Below are 22296 nucleotides of genomic sequence, written 5' to 3'. Positions count from 1 at the left end.
CATTTTATCAAAGCCTGTAATCTGCCCTACTCCACTGAGGAGATCGGACCATGACCAGAAACTCCCAGGTCTGTGCAGAGTGTAAACCACACTTCTATTGACTGGACAGAGGACAGCTGATAAAGGCTACCCGCCCCTTTGAATGCCTGAGAATCGATTCAAAGGACCACTCCCCTCCTCTGACCACAATGTGTACTTCCTTAACATCATCGACAAGTATTCACGTTTTCTGTTCACAATCCCCTGCCCGGACATGACAACTGCCTCTTGCGTCTACTTGGGTTCCCTTGCTATATCCATAGCAACTGGGGGCTCTCCTTTGAGTGATGAGCTGTGCCAGTGCCTGCTGGCTAGAGGTATTGCCTCGAGCAGAACCACCAGCTACATTCCCCAAGGGAATATGCAGATTGAAAGAGAGAAGACCATATTTGGAAGGCCATCTTCCTAGCCCTGCAGTCTCCCACTGGCAAGGTGTCCTCCAAGGCACTCCACTCAATCAGATCACTCCTTTGTACTGCTACCAATGCCACTCCACATAAAAGAATGTTTTCCTTCCCCAGGATGTCTGCAACAGGGACCAGCCTAGCCTGGCTGATGTCCCCAGGGCCGTTCCTACTCCAGAAGCACGTGACGAGCCATAAGTCCAACCCACTGGTCCACATCCTGCACACCAACCTCCAATATGCTTATGCGGCTTACTCTGATGGGCATGAGGACACAGTATCGGCTAGTGTCTTGGCACTCTTAGGGGTTCCAGAGACCACGACCGACCACCCCGCACCCCCACTCCTATCTTCACCCATGATGCCCCAGAGCCATGGCAGGTTACCCCAGCCCCATCGGATGGCATGCAAGACTCTTTGCCACGCTTTCATCAAACCAACACCAACAACTGCATACAGACACCCCAGACTGTCCAGGACCCCATTGCAGTGACTCAGCCACAGTCGGCACTACGACGGTCACAGCAGCAAATCAGACCACCCGAAAGACTTAACTTATGATAACTTCTGATGCACTTCACCCTGCCGGGCTATTTTTCTAAAAAGAAGGGGTGAATGTGGTAAACCACTGTTTGCGCATTTAACTGTCTGGGCATCCCCATTGGCTGATTGTACCTGTGGCCCCTCCCACAGACTCCTGAATGAAAGTGACTGTTCCACAGCCCCCTCCCCAGTTCAAAACAGTCAACCAGCATGAACTTTACATTATAACTTTGTAAAATATTGGTTTGGACACAACTAGAACACAGTAAGATTGCCACTTTGTTATGCGTGCTCTATCCAGACAAGTTCACTGCACGTTAAGCACAACAGGTGATGAAAAATAAAACAAAAGTGCAGAATATAGTGTTACAGAGACAAAGTTCAGTTAAAACAATACACAGGCAACATCAGTTTATTAATGGGAGGTCCATTCAATAGGTTGATAGCAAAGAGAAAGAACTTGCCCTTGAATCTGGTGAAGAGATTTTTCGAACCCATTATATTCTGTCAAATGGGAGGAGGGAGGACAGAATGTGCCAGGGATGGGATGGTTCTTTTAATATGTTGGCTACTTTCCAGAGGCAGTGGGAAGTGTTGGAGCAGTTGATGGAGGGAGTGTTAGTTTCTTGTAGTTTTGAGCAGAACAGTTCCCAGACCAAGTTGTGAAACATTTGGGAAGAATACTTTCTATGGTGCACTTATTAAAATTGTAAAGAAACATTAGAGACATGTCAAGTTTCTTTAAGCTTCAAAGGAAGTTGAGACATTGATGAACTTTTTTGGCTGAAGTGTCAATGTGATTGCATCAGGACAGATTGATGGTACGCTTACACTTAAAAACTTAAAGCTCTCTACCATCTCCATCTCAGCACCTTGTACTCCCCCTCTCCTTCACTTCTTGAAGTCGATGACCATCTCCTTCATTCTGTTGACATTGAGGGAGAGGTTGTTTTCCTGGCATCATGTCACCAGATTCTCTGTCTCCTTCCTGCACTCTATCTTGTCATTGTTTGTAATCCAGCCTGCAACAGTGGTATCATCTGCAAGTCTTTAGCTGGAATTGGAGCATTATTTGGCTTACTGCAATAAGTAATTTCCAAAAGGAGTTTGTAAGTAATATTCCTAATACAAACCAAGAGATCCTCTCCTCGAATCAAAAGTATGCAGACAATCAGTTAGGAAAGCCCTCACTGTGGAGGTCCAGCTGTAATGAATGTAACACATGAAAGAATTATGTAAATACTTTAATTGGGAAAAAAAAACCTCACAAATGCTGGAGAAACTCAGTAGGTCAAACAGTGCCCTTATGGAGCAAAGGTGAAGATACATCACCAATGTTTCGGGCTTCAGCCCTTCAACAAGGTGTGCTTTTTTCACTTAACCGTGGTGTCAACAGACTCCTGTGTTTTATCTCTAAATACTTTAATTGTTTGCTCCAACATGATTGTATTTCTTGATGAGTGCCAAAGTATAAACAGTTGTGCGAAGATTACCTTGCCAAAGTTTGTGAAATCATGAAATCCTACCATTGTATCCTACTTATTAGGTTCCTAGTAGAGTGGGCCAAGCTGGTCTCTTGGCACCGACCCTCTTCCCTTCTTATCTCTATCCTCTTTCCCAAGTAAGACTATCTACCTTCCCTTTCACGAGAATTTGAAAAGTCCTTTGAGTTCATATGGGAACTGTCCCCCTCTGTCCTGCAATCTCTGTCTCTTCCATAGTAACTGAAGTCTGTATTGCTTTTGACTTTCTTTTTCCATATTTTTATTGGGTTTTACAGAAATAGTACATAAGTGAAAACCATTATTCAGAGGTAATATATAAAAAGGAATATACAGGAAAAAAAATTATATCAGAAAAATAAAACTATATATAAACTCAATATCATAACAGTCCAACAGAAAAAAAGTAGCCAACACTTAAATAATTACAACATATGGCTAATTGAAAAGTATTTTTAAGAAGTAACTATTCCACAATGGATAGAGAGGAACAAGACCAAAACATATCTAACAAAATACCTTCTTCAGTCTTGTACTCTGTCACATTTCAAGGAAATGTTAGAATAAAATTTAGCCAGTTGAACTTTAGGAAGGTAGGCTCGAGGTACTATCTCAAATTGTAAAAGCAAATGTTGGTCATGCAAAGAAGATGAATTGACCAATTTTAAGATAGAATTCCATGTAGTATTGGAAAATGAAAGTTGAAGATCTTGCTCCCATAATTTTTTAATCACCCGGGGAATTATCCCTAGACTTTAATAATACATCATATATAGGTGATATCAATATTTTTTTATTCGGTTTAAAATCATAGATCAGCCCTATCATATTTATAACAATGACTTGAAGGAAGTCTCAACACCACAGAATTCAAAAACATTCCTAATTTGTAGATATCAAAATAAATTATGTTTGGAAAGTTTAAGTTTAAATTTAAGAGATAGTTGATCGAATGAAGTTAAATTATTATCAATAAATAAATCTTGAAAAGACTGGATACCCAACTTAACCCATTCACGAAAAGCAGAATTTTGCACAGAAGGTGGAAAAAATAATTAAATAATATAGATCTAGCAAGTAAAAATCTATGATATACAAAATATGTTCTAAATTGAAACCAAATTCTCAAAGTATGTTTAACAACAGAATGATCAGATAATTTGGAAGCAGAAAAAGGTAATGGCGCTCCAAATATCGAAATAAAAAAATATTTTTTACTCGAGTTAATTTCTAAATTAATCCAATTTGAAGAATCCATCTATCCTTATAATGAATCCAAAAAATTATTCAATGACTATTAGCTCCCTGTAATAGTACAGATTCTATCACCAATGTGTATATATACATATGTACAGATAGATGACTGTAATTGGCTGAGAGCGTAGCCACACCTACTGGCAGGTCTGAAAGGATTCACAAGACTGGTCGGCCTACTTGTGATATGCTCCAGTCTTTTAGTAAATAAAAGCCTTGGTCTGGATCAACAAGACTTTGGTTCTTTCGACGCACATTACACTCCCCTATAGTAAAATTAAGTAATGCCAAACCACTTTTCTTTTTAAGGTTTTGATGGAAAACTTTACTAAAACGAGGATGCTTATTTTTTCATATATATGAGGAAATAATTGAGACATGAATCAAAAAAAAGTTTTGGGAACAAAAACAGGAACAGCTTAGAAAATATATAAAAACTTGGGTAAGATTTTCATCCCAAATAACATTAATTCATCCAATTAAGGGCATCAGGAGAGGAGCCCACTGAGCTAACGTGGTTCGTTAAAGTAAGAAAATTCTCTTTAAACAAATGATTATAATTTTTAGCAATTAAATTGATTTTTAGTTATTTTAAAAGAAAGGGTGGTATCTAGAGAGGCAGAAGAATTCAATACAAACAACTTGCTTTTCTGAAGAATGAATTTAAAACCTGAAGATTGGTGAAGCAGTGCTTTTTAAACTTGAGCTTTCTTCTCTGAATGCTGCACAGCCCGGTTTTTAGAGCTATCCAAAATTGGTGGTGGTTTCTTTGGGAATCATGGAGATCTTGATGTACTGCTTGCTTCTAGGTGTAAACCACTCGAAAACTGTTTCAAACTGACATTGATCAATTTGCAATGCTTTACTGCAGCCCCATTTGGGCATTGGCACTAAATGTGGAAATGCTCCAGTGTTGAAAAACAATGGCTACAATCTAATTAATTGAGTTTCAGAGATAGAGCGAGCACATTTCTGTCCTTCAATAATATAATATCAGTGTTCAGATATAAAATTGGTCTTGTCATGTTATGTGTATCATATAACAACTCCGTAAACTCACAATTCTGTGTTTATTTACAGTAATGGATGCCTGGACCTGCACATATAACCATATAACCATTTACAGAGCGGAAACAGGCCACGTCAGCCTTTCGAGTCCGCACCGGTTCACTAGAGCAACTCCACATGAAGAAATGTTTATGATCCAAAAGAGTGTTCTGCATATTTTCATCTCTAATAAATAGAAAGCTTTTGTTGAATGTATTTTGTTTCAATATCTGATCTTCAATTAGACTGCAAGATGCTGAACTGTATTGCGAAACACTAAAGCATCATCTTCAAATTGTTTAACTGAAATTTGCTTCTTGTCTACTGTGAAGAATCACTTGGTCTTAGACATCTTGCCATGGCATTGGACTTCAATGTGGAAGAGCTAATTGACTTGAGTTTCCTAACAGATGAAGAGCAGGATGTGATTGTACAAGTTCTTTGTCGGGATACCAAACTCCGTTTATTGGACGAACAACGGATCAAGTAAGTAGAAAGAAATTTTATATCCAACCTAAATGTAATCACTTAAAAGTCTGAGAAATATACTTAAATCCATCTTTTTCAGTAATTGACCTACATCAAATGATTATTTTTCAGTTCCTGTTTTCATAATGACTTTTAATAGATGAAAAATATAAGTTGTGACCACTTCATAAAAATTAATCAATTGTTAAAAAATAATTAACAACTGATTTGTTCAAACAACATAACTCCAAGCATAATTGTTTATGATCCTCTTGGACTATTTGAAGACCTTATTACAGAATAAATTTGACTTCAATCATTTCTCCCATACTCAAAATTTTCAAATGAATTTTAATAAACTAAATGTGTTTCATGGATCTTGAAAACAGATCAATAAAATACTATAATAATTAATGGGGCTTAGCATTGATGAGACGAACTGTAATTAGATACATTGCTGTTGTTTGTAAATCTCCTATGAAATATCTCTATTCCTGAAACAGCAGATTATGCTGCCAGACATTAGCCCTTTTCACATTGGTTAACCAGTAAATTTGCATTTCAATTAACTGGTTCAAAACAGCATTTTTGCCGTTCACACTGGACCAATGTTAACGGTTCTCTGCACCCTTTCACGCTCACCACTCAGCATCCCGGAGCAAAGGGGCACCTATCCTCCAGTGGTGACTTCCAGCATACCCCCTGTCCCTTTCACTCTGGGCTAACCGTTACGCTAATTCAAATCGAATTGGCCATGATACACCCTCCATAGGTGGTTCATTCCCGGGATGATCTTGTGTCTGTATCCGGTTCATGAGAGTTCATACTGATACGTTAACAAGTAGATTGGCGGTTAATTACTGGGTTAAAGTGCCAGTGTGAATACAGCTAGTGATAAAGCAGGTCTTGCAGCCAGACATTATCTGTGAGCCTTCAAAAAATGTACACTGGGTCCCATTATTAACTTGTAACCACTTGCAAAGCTTTATTGTAGCCAATTAGCAAACAAGGATTGTGAACTTTTAACTCGGTAACAGTAATCAAAAAAGCATTGGAAATCATTTTCAAAATGTTCCAACTATTAGCCAATATCAATAAGATAGTAATATGCAATCAAAATAAAATATAACACTTCATAATAAGTAAAGAGCAATTACAAACCTTTATTCTAGTCATAATATTGACATGTTCCATATTTGATTTTGTTGAAAAGTTTGTATTATGTAGAACTCAGATCCTGACCTTTTTATTGGTATTCTCTCCTCAGATTTAACTCAAGCCTTTTCCACTATTCATAAGCACCCCATCACAAGCATATTCCAAGGAATACCAGCCACATATATCAAATTTGTCCTTGTAATTTAACCCTTTTAACTACAATATTATCCTATTGAATCTACATAGCACCTGCTGTATTGTGTGGCATTGGCTCCATTGACATCATTTGTTTTAAATTGGATTCCAAAATACAAATACTGAAAGGCATTAGTTGATCCTATAGAGTGGATTGGTAAAACCTTGCAGCTCCGGTACTTAACTCCTCCACGTGCTGAAATTGAATTAATTTAATTATTTTTCTATTGTGAATTCTACAGGCAGTTACAACAATCAGTTCTTGATCCTGAACAGTTAAGAATTGCAACAGGAGATTGGTTCAAAGAAGCTAGAGCAAGACGCCACACAGACAAACGGTTTGGGTCTGACTTTATCCGAGCTTCCATTCACAAGAAGAAAAGAACAAAAGGTAATTCTGAAAATTATGGTATGTAGTTTGCTTTTTAAAGAAATGGTTTAATCGAAGAGGAAATTTTAAAAGGAAAAAATAGGTACCTTGAATCTTTAATTTTAAATTGTCAGTGAGTCTACAGCAAGAGGCTAGAAGAGATGTTTTTATACCAATGTTAGTTACATTCTAGAAAGTTTTATCACAGAATGTGATTAGAAGAAGAGATTGTTGCAATTTTAAGGGAAAATTGCATAACTAGAAACTAGAAAACAATAAAGGAAACAGGGATATTATTTTTGAGGTACTCAGACCTGATGGTCCTAGTGACCTATTTCTTTGCTACAAACCTCTGTAGATCTATCCCAACATCATTGGAGAGCTAACAGCACACAGTAAATAAAGAATAAAAATGCAATTATTCAGTAGTTAAGAGCATTTGTGAGATATTCGTGGAATATTGTATTGTACCCCTTGGTGCCAGGATAAAACATTACTGACTATGCACAGGACAACCTGCAATGGCAATGGATACAAAGAGAAGTCAAAGATTGTTTCAACGCACGAAGACCTATGGAAGTTTTGCATGCCAAGTTCCAGGATTTTGCATCACAAGGTTAAAATAACATTTTATTGTTCCCAGTGTCACATGCTAGTGCGATTAAAGCAGGAAGATAGTTAAGCAAGTGCATGGCTGAAGATGTATAGCAGGAGGGAGGTTTTCAAGTTCTTCGGACATTGGCAAAAGTTCTGAGGAAAGGGACACCGATTAAAATCTCAATAACTTTGTTGGAAGAATTTAAACTTATTTTCAAAGAGGATGGAAACCAGTAAAAGGAGAAAGCCACAATGTGTTCTGAGGCAGAGGGATTCTGGTGCATTTGAGGGAGGTTCATTAAGAGATTATCTGCTCCAGGGGCCCACATTTTTAAATGATTGAAAGCAACATAACTTGGCGAGAGACCATTAGTGAAAAGTGAAGCCTGCACACGTTTTGCAACCAGCACACAACGGAAATTGATGTGCAAATAAAAGGTGAGTTTCCTAAAATAATGTAGTGATTAATAATTATACTTATTGAAAATAATCTCTTAGCTAACTGTATTGTATTATATTAAAACATGCCAACGCAGTTTTATTAGCTATGAAGGATAGGCTGTGCCAAAATGATCTTGAAATAATTTCAAGTTTACATTTGCACAAGCATTCAATGTGTGCATGCTTTTGCCACAGGGGAAAAAAAATTGCACAACATCAGATTTCTGCATCCACTGAGTACTAAAAATTAGAGGGAACATTGACCATAAACAGACCTTATTGTTTGGAGCTACATAAAACTGTGCTCTTACCTTGAGAGTTTTGTCAGATGTGCTCAATAGTTTTTTTTCCTGAAATGTCTAAAACAAACTACATTTGGAGTCTTCTGAAAGGTATCTCATTGTGAATTTCATTGGTTTGAAATTTTAGGGCTTTAGTGTATTTCCAGATCTATTGCATCACCAGTTTGATTAACATGTTGTCATTTACATTGTTAATTTCTCTCATGGCTACAATCCTAAGTAGCCATCATTGATCTTGAGCAGCAGTTCAAAAAGGTTATTTATTTGGAGGTCAACATTTCTAGAAACCAGATGAGACATTTATTCTTATTTGCAAACCCATTCATCATCAATCTGAATGACGTCGTTCAAATTCTGCTCATCCCTGTGAAACAGGATCCTCTCTTTCTTCATCAGCAAAGACCCAATCAGTGCAGGTTGGCAACATCACTTTCTCCTTGCTGAGTGACCATTAACACAGGGGCACCCCAAGACTTCATGCTAACTTTCCTCTTGTCTTCACTCTACATTTATGGTCGAGTAGTGAAGTATGGCCCCAATGCAATCTATAAATTCATTGTCGTCGTCAGAATAATTAGAAATGATGAGTTAAAATAAAGGATGGAAATTGAGGATATGGTTGTGTGGTGTCAGAGCAACAATTTTGCTGTCAATGGCAGCAAGACCAAAGATCTTCTTGTGGCCTTTTTGAAAGGGAACAGGCACCTGTCTTCATTGATGATTCAGCAGTGGAGAGAATTGGTACTTTAAAATTCCTGTAATGTCCCCATATTGGAGACCTCTCTTGGAACCAGTACATCGAGCAACCATGAAGAAAGCACCAATGCTTCTACAGTCTAAGTAGTCTAAGGAGATATGGCATGTTGTACTTCTACAAATGTACTGTGGGAAGCACAATTGTTGCATCACAGCCTGGGTTTGGAAACTTTAGTGCCTAGGAATGCTGAATATTTTGTGCAAATTAATATGAAGCACTCTAGAAATGTCCAATGAGGTTCAGTTGGGGTAACATTTGATGCTGAATGTCATGACCACATTGAATTTAACCTTTAAGGTCATATGAAGTTCAAAATTTCAAAAATAAAACTTGAACTTGCACCAGGGACACCTCCATTAGTTACAATGCTGTCCATCAATTTACATTCAGAATTTAAAAAAGTGGCCAAACCCAGTTCAATATGGACCCAAAAGAGCAAAGCAATATTGGCAGAAGCTCTTCACAAGCTCAAAGAGTTAAACAAAGGAGAAAGCGAGAGACAGCAGAGGAACATCAGTCTCTCCTCACTATTGATGCTTCCAGACATGCAAGGAGCAGGCAGCAGGAAACAGAACAGCAGCGATATGCCCGTCTCAGTGCTCAGGCCTCCAGACAAACAAGGAGCAGGCAGCAGGAAACTGAGCATCAACGTCAAGCCCGCCTCAGTGCTGATGCCATCAGGCATTGAATGAGCAGACAACAAAAGTCTTGCCAGAAGCCAACTTTGTTTGAACAGTGTATCTCTTGTTACAAAGAATATAAATGTTGAGTTTGAAAAAATATATGCGCAACGCCGGGTTTGTGTTTGTGTGTGTGTGTGTGTAGTATGTTATATAGGATGGTGTAGTGGCCCGGCATGAGCTGAATCGCCATGGTGTACTCACCCGCGGAGATGGCGTGGACCCCCCCGAAGTCTTGTCGGGATGCTTCGCGAACGTGTCATGACATCACTTCTAGTTTTGGGCTTCTAAACCAGAAGTGACATAAGAGGGTGGTGGATCGCGTGATTAAAGTAATTCTACTAACAGTTGTGAGTAGCATGCATTTATTTGGTAGCGCTGGTGTAGCAAACGCTACATCTAGATGTTAATATCCCTCATTGCACTCTTGAGTCTTGCTGCCTGGACTCTACAGGGTAGCCAAGTGAGTGGTGGCATTTTCTGGGTTATCAAGTGGGCTTCCTCCTTCCTCAGTGTTTTGCTGATGGGTACACGACACCACAAGAGGGTTCAGCAGTGAATCCTGGGATCCCCCTAGATGCCATTCACTCACTTGGGGATCCAGGTGGATTAATTTCTCCTCATCCTCATCTGACTAACCTTTTCAGCAGATCTAGAGAGATCTTTAACTGCTCATTGGTGTTTCTTTCCTCGCACTCCCAATTCCTGGAGTAGCCTTGATGTTGATGTGTCTACAAATCCTCTGCAGACCAACTTCAAATGGTCAGACCCTTGCCGTCCAGCCACATTGCAGCACATCAGCTGCAATCTCAGTGTACCTCAGTTTCTTGTGCTCATAGGCCTTCTCCACTACATCTTCCCAGGGCCCTGTAAGCTCGATGATATAAACGAGATGTAGTGAGGCTGACCACAGCACAAGGACTGGTCTGAGTTTGGTTTCTACAATTTCATTTGGGAAGCAGAGTCTCTGGCCTGTCTGCCGTTATCTTCCAATCATGTGCCCCACCCAACCGTCTGGAGTCTGATCTTGATGTGGCAATTCTGGGTTGATCTTCACCTTCCCGGGACAAATGCTGTTAATGGCTTGCGGGATGAAGGGGGAGGTAGAGTGTTGACACTCGTCCACTGATTTTTCCAGCACTGCTGCAAGATATTGTAGCATCTGGTTGTGACACCAGGTATATCGACTTTGAATGAGGCTGGTCTTGCAACCCATCAAAATATGTTTTAGTGTTGCTGAAGTTGGGCAGAAGGAGCATGCAGGGTCATCTCCACACCACTGGCTGAGATTCGTGCCAGAAGGGAAGATATTGTATGCAGCCTGATGGTGAAGCTGGTGAAGTACTTCTGCTAGTTTTGTGGCAGCTCGGGAGATAGCCAGGCATGGGAAGCCATTCACAGATGGGGAGTATATAAAAGAAACGTTTATCAAGATATCAGAACATCTATTCTCTGACTTCAAAAACAAGAGTGAAAATCAGAGATATGCCACTCTCGATAAAGACTGTCAAGGACAGGACCATAAAAATGGCAGCAAATATCACTCATCAACTAATTAAGGACATTAATTCGGCTCCAGCATACTCAATCGCTTGTGACGAATCAAAAGATGGAAGTGATATTCAGCAAATAGCGCTATTATGCAGATATGTGAACTCTGCTGGGCTACAGGAAGAAATCATTGAGTTGATACCACTTAAAGGCCAAACACGAGGTGGGGTTGGGGGGGGGGGGGGTGGAGAGAACATCTGTGAGGCAGTGTTAGATTGTTTAAAGACCAAAGAAATAAACACCACCCACTTGGTGTCAGTGGCTACTGATGGGGCACCGAGTATGACAGGAGCACAGAAGGGGTTTGTGACTTTACTTCAGAAGTCACTAGATAGAAAACTGCTGACATTTCACTGCACTCTGCATCAAGAGGCATTGTGAGCTCAAACGTTTCCTCCGGAATGCACAGAAGTGATGAATCTTGTCATACAGATAGTGAACAAAATAATGGCAAAAGGATTAAACCACCAACAGTTCTATTCATTATTGGAAGAAGTTTAAAGCACGTACTTTGATCTCCTGCTGCACAACAAAGTCCAGTGGCTGTTCAAAGAGGAGGTGCTGAAGCAGTATGCTGCGTGTCTGGAGCTTGTAAAAACTTTCCTGGAAAGCAAAGGGCTCACCTTTCGAGAGCTAAAACAGCCAGATTGGCTGGAAAAGCTGGACTTCATGGGAGATATGACAGTGCACCTTAACATGCTGAACAAAAGTCTTCAGGGGAAAAGATGCTGGAGGAGGTTTTGGCGTTTGAACACAAGATGACAGTGTTTGGTAGAGATGTACAGAGAGGTACACTGTCTCACTTCCCCTTTTTGAGAGAGTTCAAAGAAGCACACAATCAGATCAATTACGAGCATTTACAGTGTGCAATCATTGCAATGCAAACTGTGTTTGGGGAAAGATTCTGTGAATTCAGAGAGGGAAAAAAAACACTTTGACCTTTCCTGTCACTCCCCTAGTTATCGATTTATCCCTGTTGAATATGACTGCATTTACAGATGAAAGTCAACCCAATCTGGAGATCGAACTGGCCGATGTAGCTGACAAAGACTTATGGGTGTCTAAGTTCAGAAGCTTGATAGCTGATCTTGAAGATGTTGCTCGTCAGAAGACCATTCTTGCCTAGAAGCACAAATGGAGTGAAATTGAAAACCTCCCCAAACCGGACAAACTTGTGTGAAAACATGGAATTCAATTTCCAACACTTATATGAACATAAAAAAATATGCATTCGGAGTCCTGTCAATCTTTGGATCCACATACTTATGCAAGCATGAACTACATAAAAAGCAAACATTGCTCGTGCCTCACGGATGACAGCATACAATCCTGTGTGAAAATCAAAGTGACGTCTTACAGCCCTGATATTGATTAGTTGTGCAATGATGTTCAGGAGCAGAAGTCACATTAACCAGGTGAAATAAATCATTTAATGAGTTATTATTTTGCAAAGATATATTTTTATATTGGACCCTGAACTGATGTAGTTGTGTTTTATATTTAGGTTGGTGGTTGAGTGCTGTAGCTACGCGACTGAGGAAATCAAAGGATGACGGCAACCTTCAGAATAAAAGACAAACTGGCATTTTTTTGTTTGCTCTTTTTAATTAAAGCGAATATTTATTTTTTAAAAATTCCACAAATAAGGGATGGACTCAAATAGGCCCACATTGTGTATTTTATTTGAAACTTATATGTGCCTGTGTCTTTTTTTTAAAGTTCAAAAGAATTTGTTGTTTTTCTTTGTTACAAATAGAAATAAAGTGTCAGTTGTTTTCTGTTTGTAGTTCCTTTATTTCATAAATATAACAAATTATAGTCCTTATCTACATAGCATAAGTGTAATGAAACTATATATGAGGTGTTTTCTTCATTTTAGGGATCAAACAGGTTTTGCGGCTCCCAATGGGTTTTATTTGGTGGGAAACAGGCCTAAATGGCTCTTTTAATGCTGAAGAAGGTTGCAGACCCTTGGTCTAGTCCAAACCGTTGGCAACCCAAGCTCCAGATCAGAACCTCCAAAGCAATTAGACACCCGTCAGTGCTCTCGGCATCCTCTCGCATCCCTTCAGTCAGTCTCAAGCAGTCCTCAGCCAGTTGCGAGTCCCTTGACTGCAGTCTCCAGCAGCTGACAACCTCAGTGGGTTCCTCGCCTTAAACGGTCTTCTGCCTGTGTGGTTACTTCAGCCGCAGAATCCATCACTGGTCTGCCGCCGTGGTCATCGTCCCTTGGGTCATCTCCTCTGCTTTTCCTTCTCAAATGGGGGTTGGTCTCTCCATTTTATGGTGCCTGTGCCAGTCCTTCGCTTCCCAGGAGTCTGCAACCCTTCGTGACTGCTGCTAATCATAAGCACTGCCATCTTAGGTCCAGACCCTGCGGTTGCGGGATTTTAAGTAAAACTATCATCAGCTCCTTTAGTGGGTCATTCAAATCCTGTATGGCAGTCGGATTATATATTTATATATAATAAATATATTTATTATCTCTTTTTCTGTCTTGGATATCATAATAAGCACATTTTTACTGTTACGATTGGTTTATCTTGTGTAGCTGTTTGGCTACAGCAGGTAAGAATGTTGATGCATCTTGTACTTGTGTTTTCTTTTCTTTGGCTTGGCTTCGCGGACGAAGATTTATGGAGGGGGTAAATGTCCACGTCAGCTGCAGGCTCGTTTGTGGCTGACAAGTCCGATGCGGGACAGGCAGTCACGGTTGCAGCGGTTGCAGGGGAAAATTGGTGGGTAGGGGTTGGGTGTTGGGTTTTTCCTCCTTTGTCTTTTGTCAGTGAGGTGGGCTCTGCGGTCTTCTTCAAAGGAGGTTGCTGCCCACCGAACTGTGAGGCGCCAAGATGCATGGCTTGAGGCGATATCAGCCCACTGGCGGTGGTCAATGTGGCAGGCACCAAGAGATTTCTTTAGGCAGTCCTTGTACCTCTTCTTTGGTGCACCTCTGTCTCGGTGGCCAGTGGAGAGCTCGCCATATAACACGATCTTGGGAAGGCGATGGTCCTCCATTCTGGAGACGTGACCTACCCAGCGCAGTTGGATCTTCAGCAGCGTGGACTCGATGCTGTTGACCTCTGCCATCTCGAGTACTTCGATGTTAGGGATGAAGGCGCTCCAATGAAAGTTGAGGATGGAGCAGAGACAACGCTCTAGGAGCCGTAGGTGATGCCGGTAGAGGACCCATGATTCGGAGCCGATAAGGAGTGTGGGTATGACAACGGCTCTGTATACGCTTATCTTTATGAGGTTTTTCAGTTGGTTGTTTTTCCAGACTCTTTTGTGTAGTCTTCCAAAGGCGCTATTTGCCTTGGCGAGTCTGTTGTCTATCTCGTTGTCGATCCTTCCATCTGATGAAATGGTGCAGCCGAGATAGGTAAACTGGTTGACCGTTTTGAGTTTTATGTGCCCGATGGAGATGTGGGGGGGCTGGTAGTCATGGTGGGGAGCTGGCTGATGGAGGACCTCCGTTTTCTTCAGGCTGACTTCCAGGCCAAACATTTTGGCAGTTTCCGCAAAACAGGACGTCAAGCGCTGAAGAGCTGGCTCTGAATGGGCAACTAAAGTGGCATCGTCTGCAAAGAGTAGTTCACGGACAAGTTTCTCTTGTGTCTTGGTGTGAGCTTGCAGGCGCCTCAGATTGAAGAGACTACCATCCGTGCAGTACCGGATGTAAACAGAGTCTTCATTGTTGGGGTCTTTCATGGCTTGGTTCAGCATCATGCTGAAGAAGATTGAAAAGAGGGTTGGTGCGAGAACACAGCCTTGCTTCATGCCATTGTTAATGGAGAAGGGTTCAGAGAGCTCATTGCTGTATCTGACCCGACCTTGTTGGTTTTCGTGCAGTTGGATAACCATGTTGAGGAACTTTGGGGGGCATCTGATGCGCTCTAGTATTTGCCAAAGCCCTTTCCTGCTCATGGTGTCGAAGGCTTTGGTGAGGTCAACAAAGGTGATGTAGAGTCCTTTGTGTATATAACAATAAACTCACATTGGCCTTGATCAGTCTTCAAAATCACTGTACTTTTTGAATTTTGGTATCATGTGCATCCCTCAGTTATTATTGTTCTTCTGTCGTCTTGGACTCTAAGCCAGCCATTCTCCACAGGGACCAAACGGCTCCCCTGGGGACCACAGCATATTTAAGGGGGGGCCACGGACTAAAGTCATAAAATATCTTTTATACTTTTTATCTAGTTGGTAGGAGAAAAGAACGGAATAAACCAACTAAACTTGACTGCTTCACAGGGAAGGGGGCACATAAACTTTGAGCAGTCCTAAAGGGGCTTGAGCCCAAAAGGGGTTGAGAATGGCTGCTTTAATATATGGAATTCCATCATAGGATTTATTTCCCCTTTCTCATCCTTTCTTTAAAGGTATTTTTTAAAAATACCTTGTTGGCCAAACTATTTTTTATAAACAAATGTATCAATTCATTAACTTGGTATCAAATTTTGATTGATTAAACCCCCACTGAAGTGCTTTGGGGAATTTTGCTATTAAAATGGCTATATATACAAGTTTTAGTTCCTCTGTTTGCGCGAAAGCCGCACTGTGATTCTGGGAGAATATTCTCGGTGACACTAGGTATTATTCTATTTAGTAGAATGCTAGCGAAGATTTTGCCTGCAATGGAGAGCAGCGTGATTCCCCTGTAGTTTGAGCAGTCTGATTTCTCGCCTTTGTTTTTGTACAGGGTGATGATGGTGGCATCACGAAGATCCTGAGGCAGTTTTCCTTGGTCCCAACAAAGCTTGAAAAACTCATGCAGTTTGGCATGCAGAGTTTTGCCACCAGCCTTCCAGACCTCTGGGGGGATTCGATCCATACCTGCTGCTTCGCTAGGATTCTACTAAATAGAATAATACCTAGTGTCGCCGAGAATATTCTCCCAGAATCACAGTGCGGCTTTCGCGCAAACAGAGGAACTACTGACATGCTCTTTGCCCTCAGACAGCTCAAAGAAAAGTGCAGAGAACAAAACAAAGGACTCTACATCACCTTTGTTGACCTCACCAAAGCCTTCGACACCGTGAGCAGGAAAGGGCTTTGGCAAATACTAGAGCGCATCGGATGTCCCCCAAAGTTCCTCAACATGATTATCCAACTGCACGAAAACCAACAAGGTCGGGTCAGATACAGCAATGAGCTCTCTGAACCCTTCTCCATTAACAATGGCATGAAGCAAGGCTGTGTTCTCGCACCAACCCCTTTTCAATCTTCTTCAGCATGATGCTGAACCAAGCCATGAAAGACCCCAACAATGAAGACGCTGTTTACATCCGGTACCGCACGGATGGCAGTCTCTTCAATCTGAGGCGCCTTCAAGCTCACACCAAGACACAAGAGAAACTTGTCCGTGAACTACTCTTTGCAGACGATGCCGCTTTAGTTGCCCATTCAGAGCCAGCTCTTCAGCGCTTGACGTCCTGCTTTGCGGAAACTGCCAAAATGTTTGGCCTGGAAGTCAGCCTGAAGAAAACTGAGGTCCTCCATCAGCCAGCTCCCCACCATGACTACCAGCCCCCCCACATCTCCATCGGGCACACAAAACTCAAAACGGTCAACCAGTTTACCTATCTCAGCTGCACCATTTCATCAGATGCAAGGATCGACAATGAGATAGACAACAGACTCGCCAAGGCAAATAGCGCCTTTGGAAGACTACACAAAAGAGTCTGGAAAAACAACCAACTGAAAAACCTCACAAAGATAAGCGTATACAGAGCCATTGTCATACCCACACTCCTGTTCGGCTCCGAATCATGGGTCCTCTACTGGCATCACCTAAGGCTCCTAGAACGCTTCCACCAGCGTTGTCTCCGCTCCATCCTCAACATCCATTGGAGCGCTTTCATCCCTAACGTCAAAGTACTCGAGATGGCAGAGGTCGACAGCATCGAGTCCACGCTGCTGAAGATCCAGCTGCGCTGGGTGGGTCACGTCTCCAGAATGGAGGACCATCGCCTTCCCAAGATCGTATTATATGGCGAGCTCTCCACTGGCCACCGTGACAGAGGTGCACCAAAGAAGAGGTACAAGGACTGCCTAAAGAAATCTCTTGGTGCCTGCCACATTGACCACCGCCAGTGGGCTGATCTCGCCTCAAACCGTGCATCTTGGCGCCTCACAGTTTGGCGGGCAGCAACCTCCTTTGAAGAAGACCGCAGAGCCCACCTCACTGACAAAAGGCAAAGGAGGAAAAACCCAACACCCAACCCCAACCAACCAATTTTCCCCTGCAGCTGCTGCAACCGTGTCTGCCTGTCCCGCATCGGACTTGTCAGCCACAAACGAGCCTGCAGCTGACGTGGACTTTTACCCCCTCCATAAATCTTCGTCCGTGAAGCCAAGCCAAAGATATACAAGTTTTAATTATTGTTTTTGTGGTGCTATGGCCATCAGCCTACAGCAGGGGGCGATCTCTGTACCAGCAGGAGAACCCCCCTAGGGGGCTGGCTCCACCTGGCAGGCTCTCAATCAGTTGACCTGATAGAGACCTGAGCTGGCCCCTCCTGAGCCAGTCACACGGGAGCCACCCAAGGCATGAACTGGTGTTCAGACTTTTACTGGAATAAAGCCCTGTTCTACAGTCTTTTGAGTTTTGTGCTTGCTTGTTGCTACCTCAGTGCACCACAGGTATGCAAAGATATCTCAATGTGCAGTTTAAGTGTTATTTCTTGATTGGATTTGTTATCATGCCCACAGTTGATCATTTTTGTAGCTTACAAGGAGTGAGCATGGCATAATGTTGGATGACATCTTTATCTTCAAAGGTATTTTGTTCGGCTACTGTCCGTGGTTACTTGCATTGGCTGAACACACCTATAAATCTGCTGCGTGAATCTTGGAATTTTTCAGAGCCAAACCTCACTCTAGATTTCAGTTTTACCACAAAAACTGGGGTCAACTTGGGCAGCTTTGAAAGAGTCATTGTGCAGATTGAATTTACTATTTATTTTATGTTAAAATATTTTTTGTCTAATCATAGATAAAAGAGAAAAGGAAGTGACAATTAATGATGAGAAAATCATGACTAATAAGCTGAATGATCAAGAGCAAGAGGAATGCGGGAATGAGAACTTTGTCGTAACTAATGAAGACCCAATTAATTCTGAACCAGTGAATACAGCAGACGATGAGACAGATTGCAAACACTCAGAAACTCACAGCAGGTAAAGAAACAATCCAAATTGCAATAGCTTAACTGTTATGGTAAAAGATCTGTGGTGAGTCATGATGTAGTGTGTGTATAAGATGGGAGTGAGGATGTAGTGTGGAAATAAAACTAGAGTGCAGGTGCAGTGCAATTGAGGTGCTGAAGTGAGGGCACAGATGCAATATGGGTGTAATGCTGGATTAAGGGTGCAGAGCAGATGTGAGACGGAAATGAAGGAGCAGAGCAGGTACGAAGGTAGATTGAGAATGCAAATGCGAGGCTGGGGTGGGGGGGTGGTGCTATGTGGGTATAAAGCTGCAGGGATCACAAGATATAGAAGCAGAAGAAGGCCAAGTCTGTTCTGCCATTCTATCATGAGCTGATCCATCCTCTCACTCAGCCCCTCTTCTGGCCTTTCCGTAACCCTTGATGCCCTGAATAATCAAATACCGGTCAATCTCTGCCTTAAATACACCCAACGACCTCACTCCCACAGATGTCTGTGGCAACAAATTCCACAGACTCACGAACCCCTAACTAAAGAACATTTTCTGCATCTTTGTTTTAAATTGATGCTCTTTTATCCTGAGATTGTGCTTTCTTGTTCTAGACTCCTACTATGGGAAATAACCTTGCCACATCTACTATGTACAGTCCTTCCAGCATTTGAAATATTTCTATGAGGTTCCCCCTCATCCTTCTGTAGTCCAACAAATACTGTCCAAGAGCTGACAAACATTTCTCACATGTGTAAGGTAAAAACATCATGAGATGGGACCGGAGAAGGAGTCACCCAGTACTAAGGAGTAACAGAATGCAGATGTGACCTTGTACACTCAAGATAAGCTTTGCACTAACAAGAATGATGTGCAGCAGACTTACAGAGAAGGATAGCAACAGTTTATTCATTGGACAATGTCATGGTATGATAATTTACTAAGTACGTATCCTGAGGTATAAAAAAAACACCACTTGCTGATAATGGCAGAATGCGCCTTCTCCAACTAACACTGTTAGTTGCAAGTGTTACAATCCGGTAATAAAGAACAAAGAACCTTGATTTCGACTCAGTCTGGTGTCTGACTCACTCATTCATGAACAGAGCAGACCTAACACATGCTAACTCTTTTATTCTTGGTATCATTCTAGTAAATCTTCTCTGAACCAGCACACCTTTTCTCAAATAAGACACCCAAAACTCTACACAGAACTCCAAGCGAGGTCTCACCAGTGCCTTAGAGTCTCAAAATTACATCCCTACTCTAATATGCTATTTTTCTAGAAATGAACCACATTGAATATTCCTTCTTCACCACCAACTTAACCTGGAGGCTAACTTTTTGGGTATGCTGCACAAAGACTCTGAAGTCTCTTTGCACCTCCAAATTTTGAATTTTCTCCCCATCTAAATAATATTTCTTCTACCATAATGTATGATTATACACTTTCCAACATTGTATTCCATCTGCCACATCTTTGCCCATTCTCTCTGCAGCCTTTCAGTATCCTCAGCACCATCCACTCTACCACCTATTTTGATATCATCTGAAAATTTAGCCACAAAGCCATCTATTCCATAATCCGAGTCATTTATATACAACATAAAGCAGCACCAACACCAACCCCTGCGGAATACCACTGGTAATGGGTAGCCAACCAGAATAGAAGAGCATTACAGCACAGTACAGGCTCTTCAGCCCCCTATGTTATGCAGACCTATATATTCCTACAAAAAAAACTACTAACCCCCTATCTCTTTATACCCACTCTCTGTTTCCTGCCGAACCACCAATGCTCTACCCATGCTAGTATCCTTCCTGTAATTCAATGAGCTCTCATCTTGTTTGGCAGGCTTGTGTGTGGCACTTTGTCGAAGGCCTTTTAAAAGTCCAAATGCACCACATCCACTGCATTTCTCCTGTCTATCCTACATGATTTCTTCAAAAAATTTCAATAGGTTTGTCGGGCGTGATTTTCCTTTAGGGAAACCATGCTGACATGAGCCTATCTTTTCATGCATCTCTAGGAACACCGTAACCTCACTGTTGACAATCAACTCCATCAGCTTCCCAACCACTGATGTCAGGCTAATAAGTCTATAATTCCTTTTTGATGCCACCCTCCCTTTTTTTTTTAAACAGCAGAGTGACATTTGTGATCCTCCAGTCCACTGGAACCATGCCAGAATCCAATGATTCCTGAAAGATCATAACCAATGCCTCCACAATCTTGACTGCTACCTCCTTCAAAAGCCAAGAATGCATTCCATTTGGTCCAGGAGACTTTTCTACCCTTAGACCATTTAGTTTCCCAAGTACCTTCTGTCTCATGAACTTGACTACACTCACTTCTCTTTTGAGAGAGCCATGAGAGTCCAACTAATGTCTTCCATAGTGAAGACGAATCCAAAATATTCATTCACTTTCTTTACCATTTCTTTATATCCTATTACAATTTCTCCAGTGTCATTTTCTATTGGTCCTACATCTACCTGCTGTCTCTCTTTTACTCTTTATATAGTTAAAAAAACTCTGATATTATTTGCTAACCTCCTTTCATAATTCATATTTTTCTTCCTAATCACCTTCTATGTTGCCTTTTCTAAGTTTTTAAAAGCTTCACAGTCCTCTATCTTCCCACTATTTTTTTGTTTGCCTTCTTTGTATACCCTCTTTTGCTTTTACTTTGGCACAAATTTCTTTATTTTTGGTTACGTACCGGTCCTGCACTTTCCTCATTTCTCACTTAAACTCTAGCCATTGCTGATCTGTTATTTTCCCAATTGAAGTGCTTTTCCAATCGACTTTGGCCATTTCCTCTCATGCAACTGTAATTTCCTTTACTCCACAGAAATAGCAACATATCGGATTGTAGCCTCTCCATTTCAATCATATTGTGATCACTGCCTCCGAAGGATTCCTTTACCTGAAGCTCTCTAATCACCTCCAGTTCATTACACAGCACCCAAACCAAAACAGCTGATCCCTGGCGGGCTCATCAACAAGCTGCTCCAAAAAGCCATCCCATGGGCATGCCACAAACTCTATTTCCTGAGATGCTGTACTGAGCTGACTTCCCAATCTACTTTCATGTTAAAATCCCCCATGATTTGTCATAACATTGTCCTTCTGTCATGCCTTTTCTATTTCTTCTTGTATTATGCAGTCCACATCCCAGCTGCTGTTTGTAGGCCTGTATATAAGGGCCAGAGATGGGATAAGGGGGCATTGTAAATAGGAGGCAGAACTGAGGGAGCAGTGCAGGAACAAAATGGGAGTGAAGATATAGTGTGGGTATCAGTTTAACATGAGGTTGCGGTACAGGTATAATGTTGGCATACTTAATATCTGCATTAATATCTCCTGTTTCTCCAATTTACAGGTCATTTGATGACAAACACAATGTGACCTCAACTGTGGGAACCTTTACTTTGGATACCAATGACCAGGTTAGTTCTTCAACTGAGTTAAACTAATTAGTGGTACATTTGTGCATCAGACTGCAAATTTTAACCAATCTGATATTTTAATTGGAGATATTCAGTGAATTGAAAAATGAGCAGGAACTTTTCTGTGAAAAAGAACTGGTGCAAAAAGAGATCATGAGGAGCAGACAAAGGTTTCTCTCTCATCACAGTTGGGTGACTCGAAAGAAATTCCTTCATGAAGTTTCTCTTCATGGAACCCTCATTTAGCAAGGAAGTTGAAGCTATAGGAAGAATATAAATTTACATAATAGTTATCTTCATTGTTGTTTAGCTTCAGATGAAGGGAAATTAGACAAAGTTAAATACATATATGTTTGAAAGAGAATTTAAATGGTAGAC

At 41.3% G+C, this 22296-nt stretch overlaps 1 protein-coding gene across 12 annotated transcripts in view; it reads left to right on the top strand.

Moving 5' to 3' along the window:
* Nucleotides 1–22296, top strand: part of LOC138741432 (synaptotagmin-like protein 1) — a 126763-nt gene that overhangs the window by 42630 nt on the left and 61837 nt on the right. For all 12 annotated transcript variants that reach the window (XM_069895519.1, XM_069895518.1, XM_069895522.1 and 9 more), the window contains 4 exons: nucleotides 4823–5275; nucleotides 6853–7001; nucleotides 18303–18486; nucleotides 21852–21918. In XM_069895519.1, coding sequence (XP_069751620.1) covers nucleotides 5148–5275; nucleotides 6853–7001; nucleotides 18303–18486; nucleotides 21852–21918 — 528 coding nt within the window. In that variant the 5' untranslated portion in view covers nucleotides 4823–5147. The remainder of the gene's footprint in view (nucleotides 1–4822; nucleotides 5276–6852; nucleotides 7002–18302; nucleotides 18487–21851; nucleotides 21919–22296) is intronic.

This window comes from Narcine bancroftii, chromosome 8 (genome assembly GCF_036971445.1).
Source record: "Narcine bancroftii isolate sNarBan1 chromosome 8, sNarBan1.hap1, whole genome shotgun sequence".
NCBI lineage: Eukaryota > Metazoa > Chordata > Chondrichthyes > Torpediniformes > Narcinidae > Narcine > Narcine bancroftii.
This window is presented reverse-complemented; position numbering and strand designations above follow the sequence as displayed.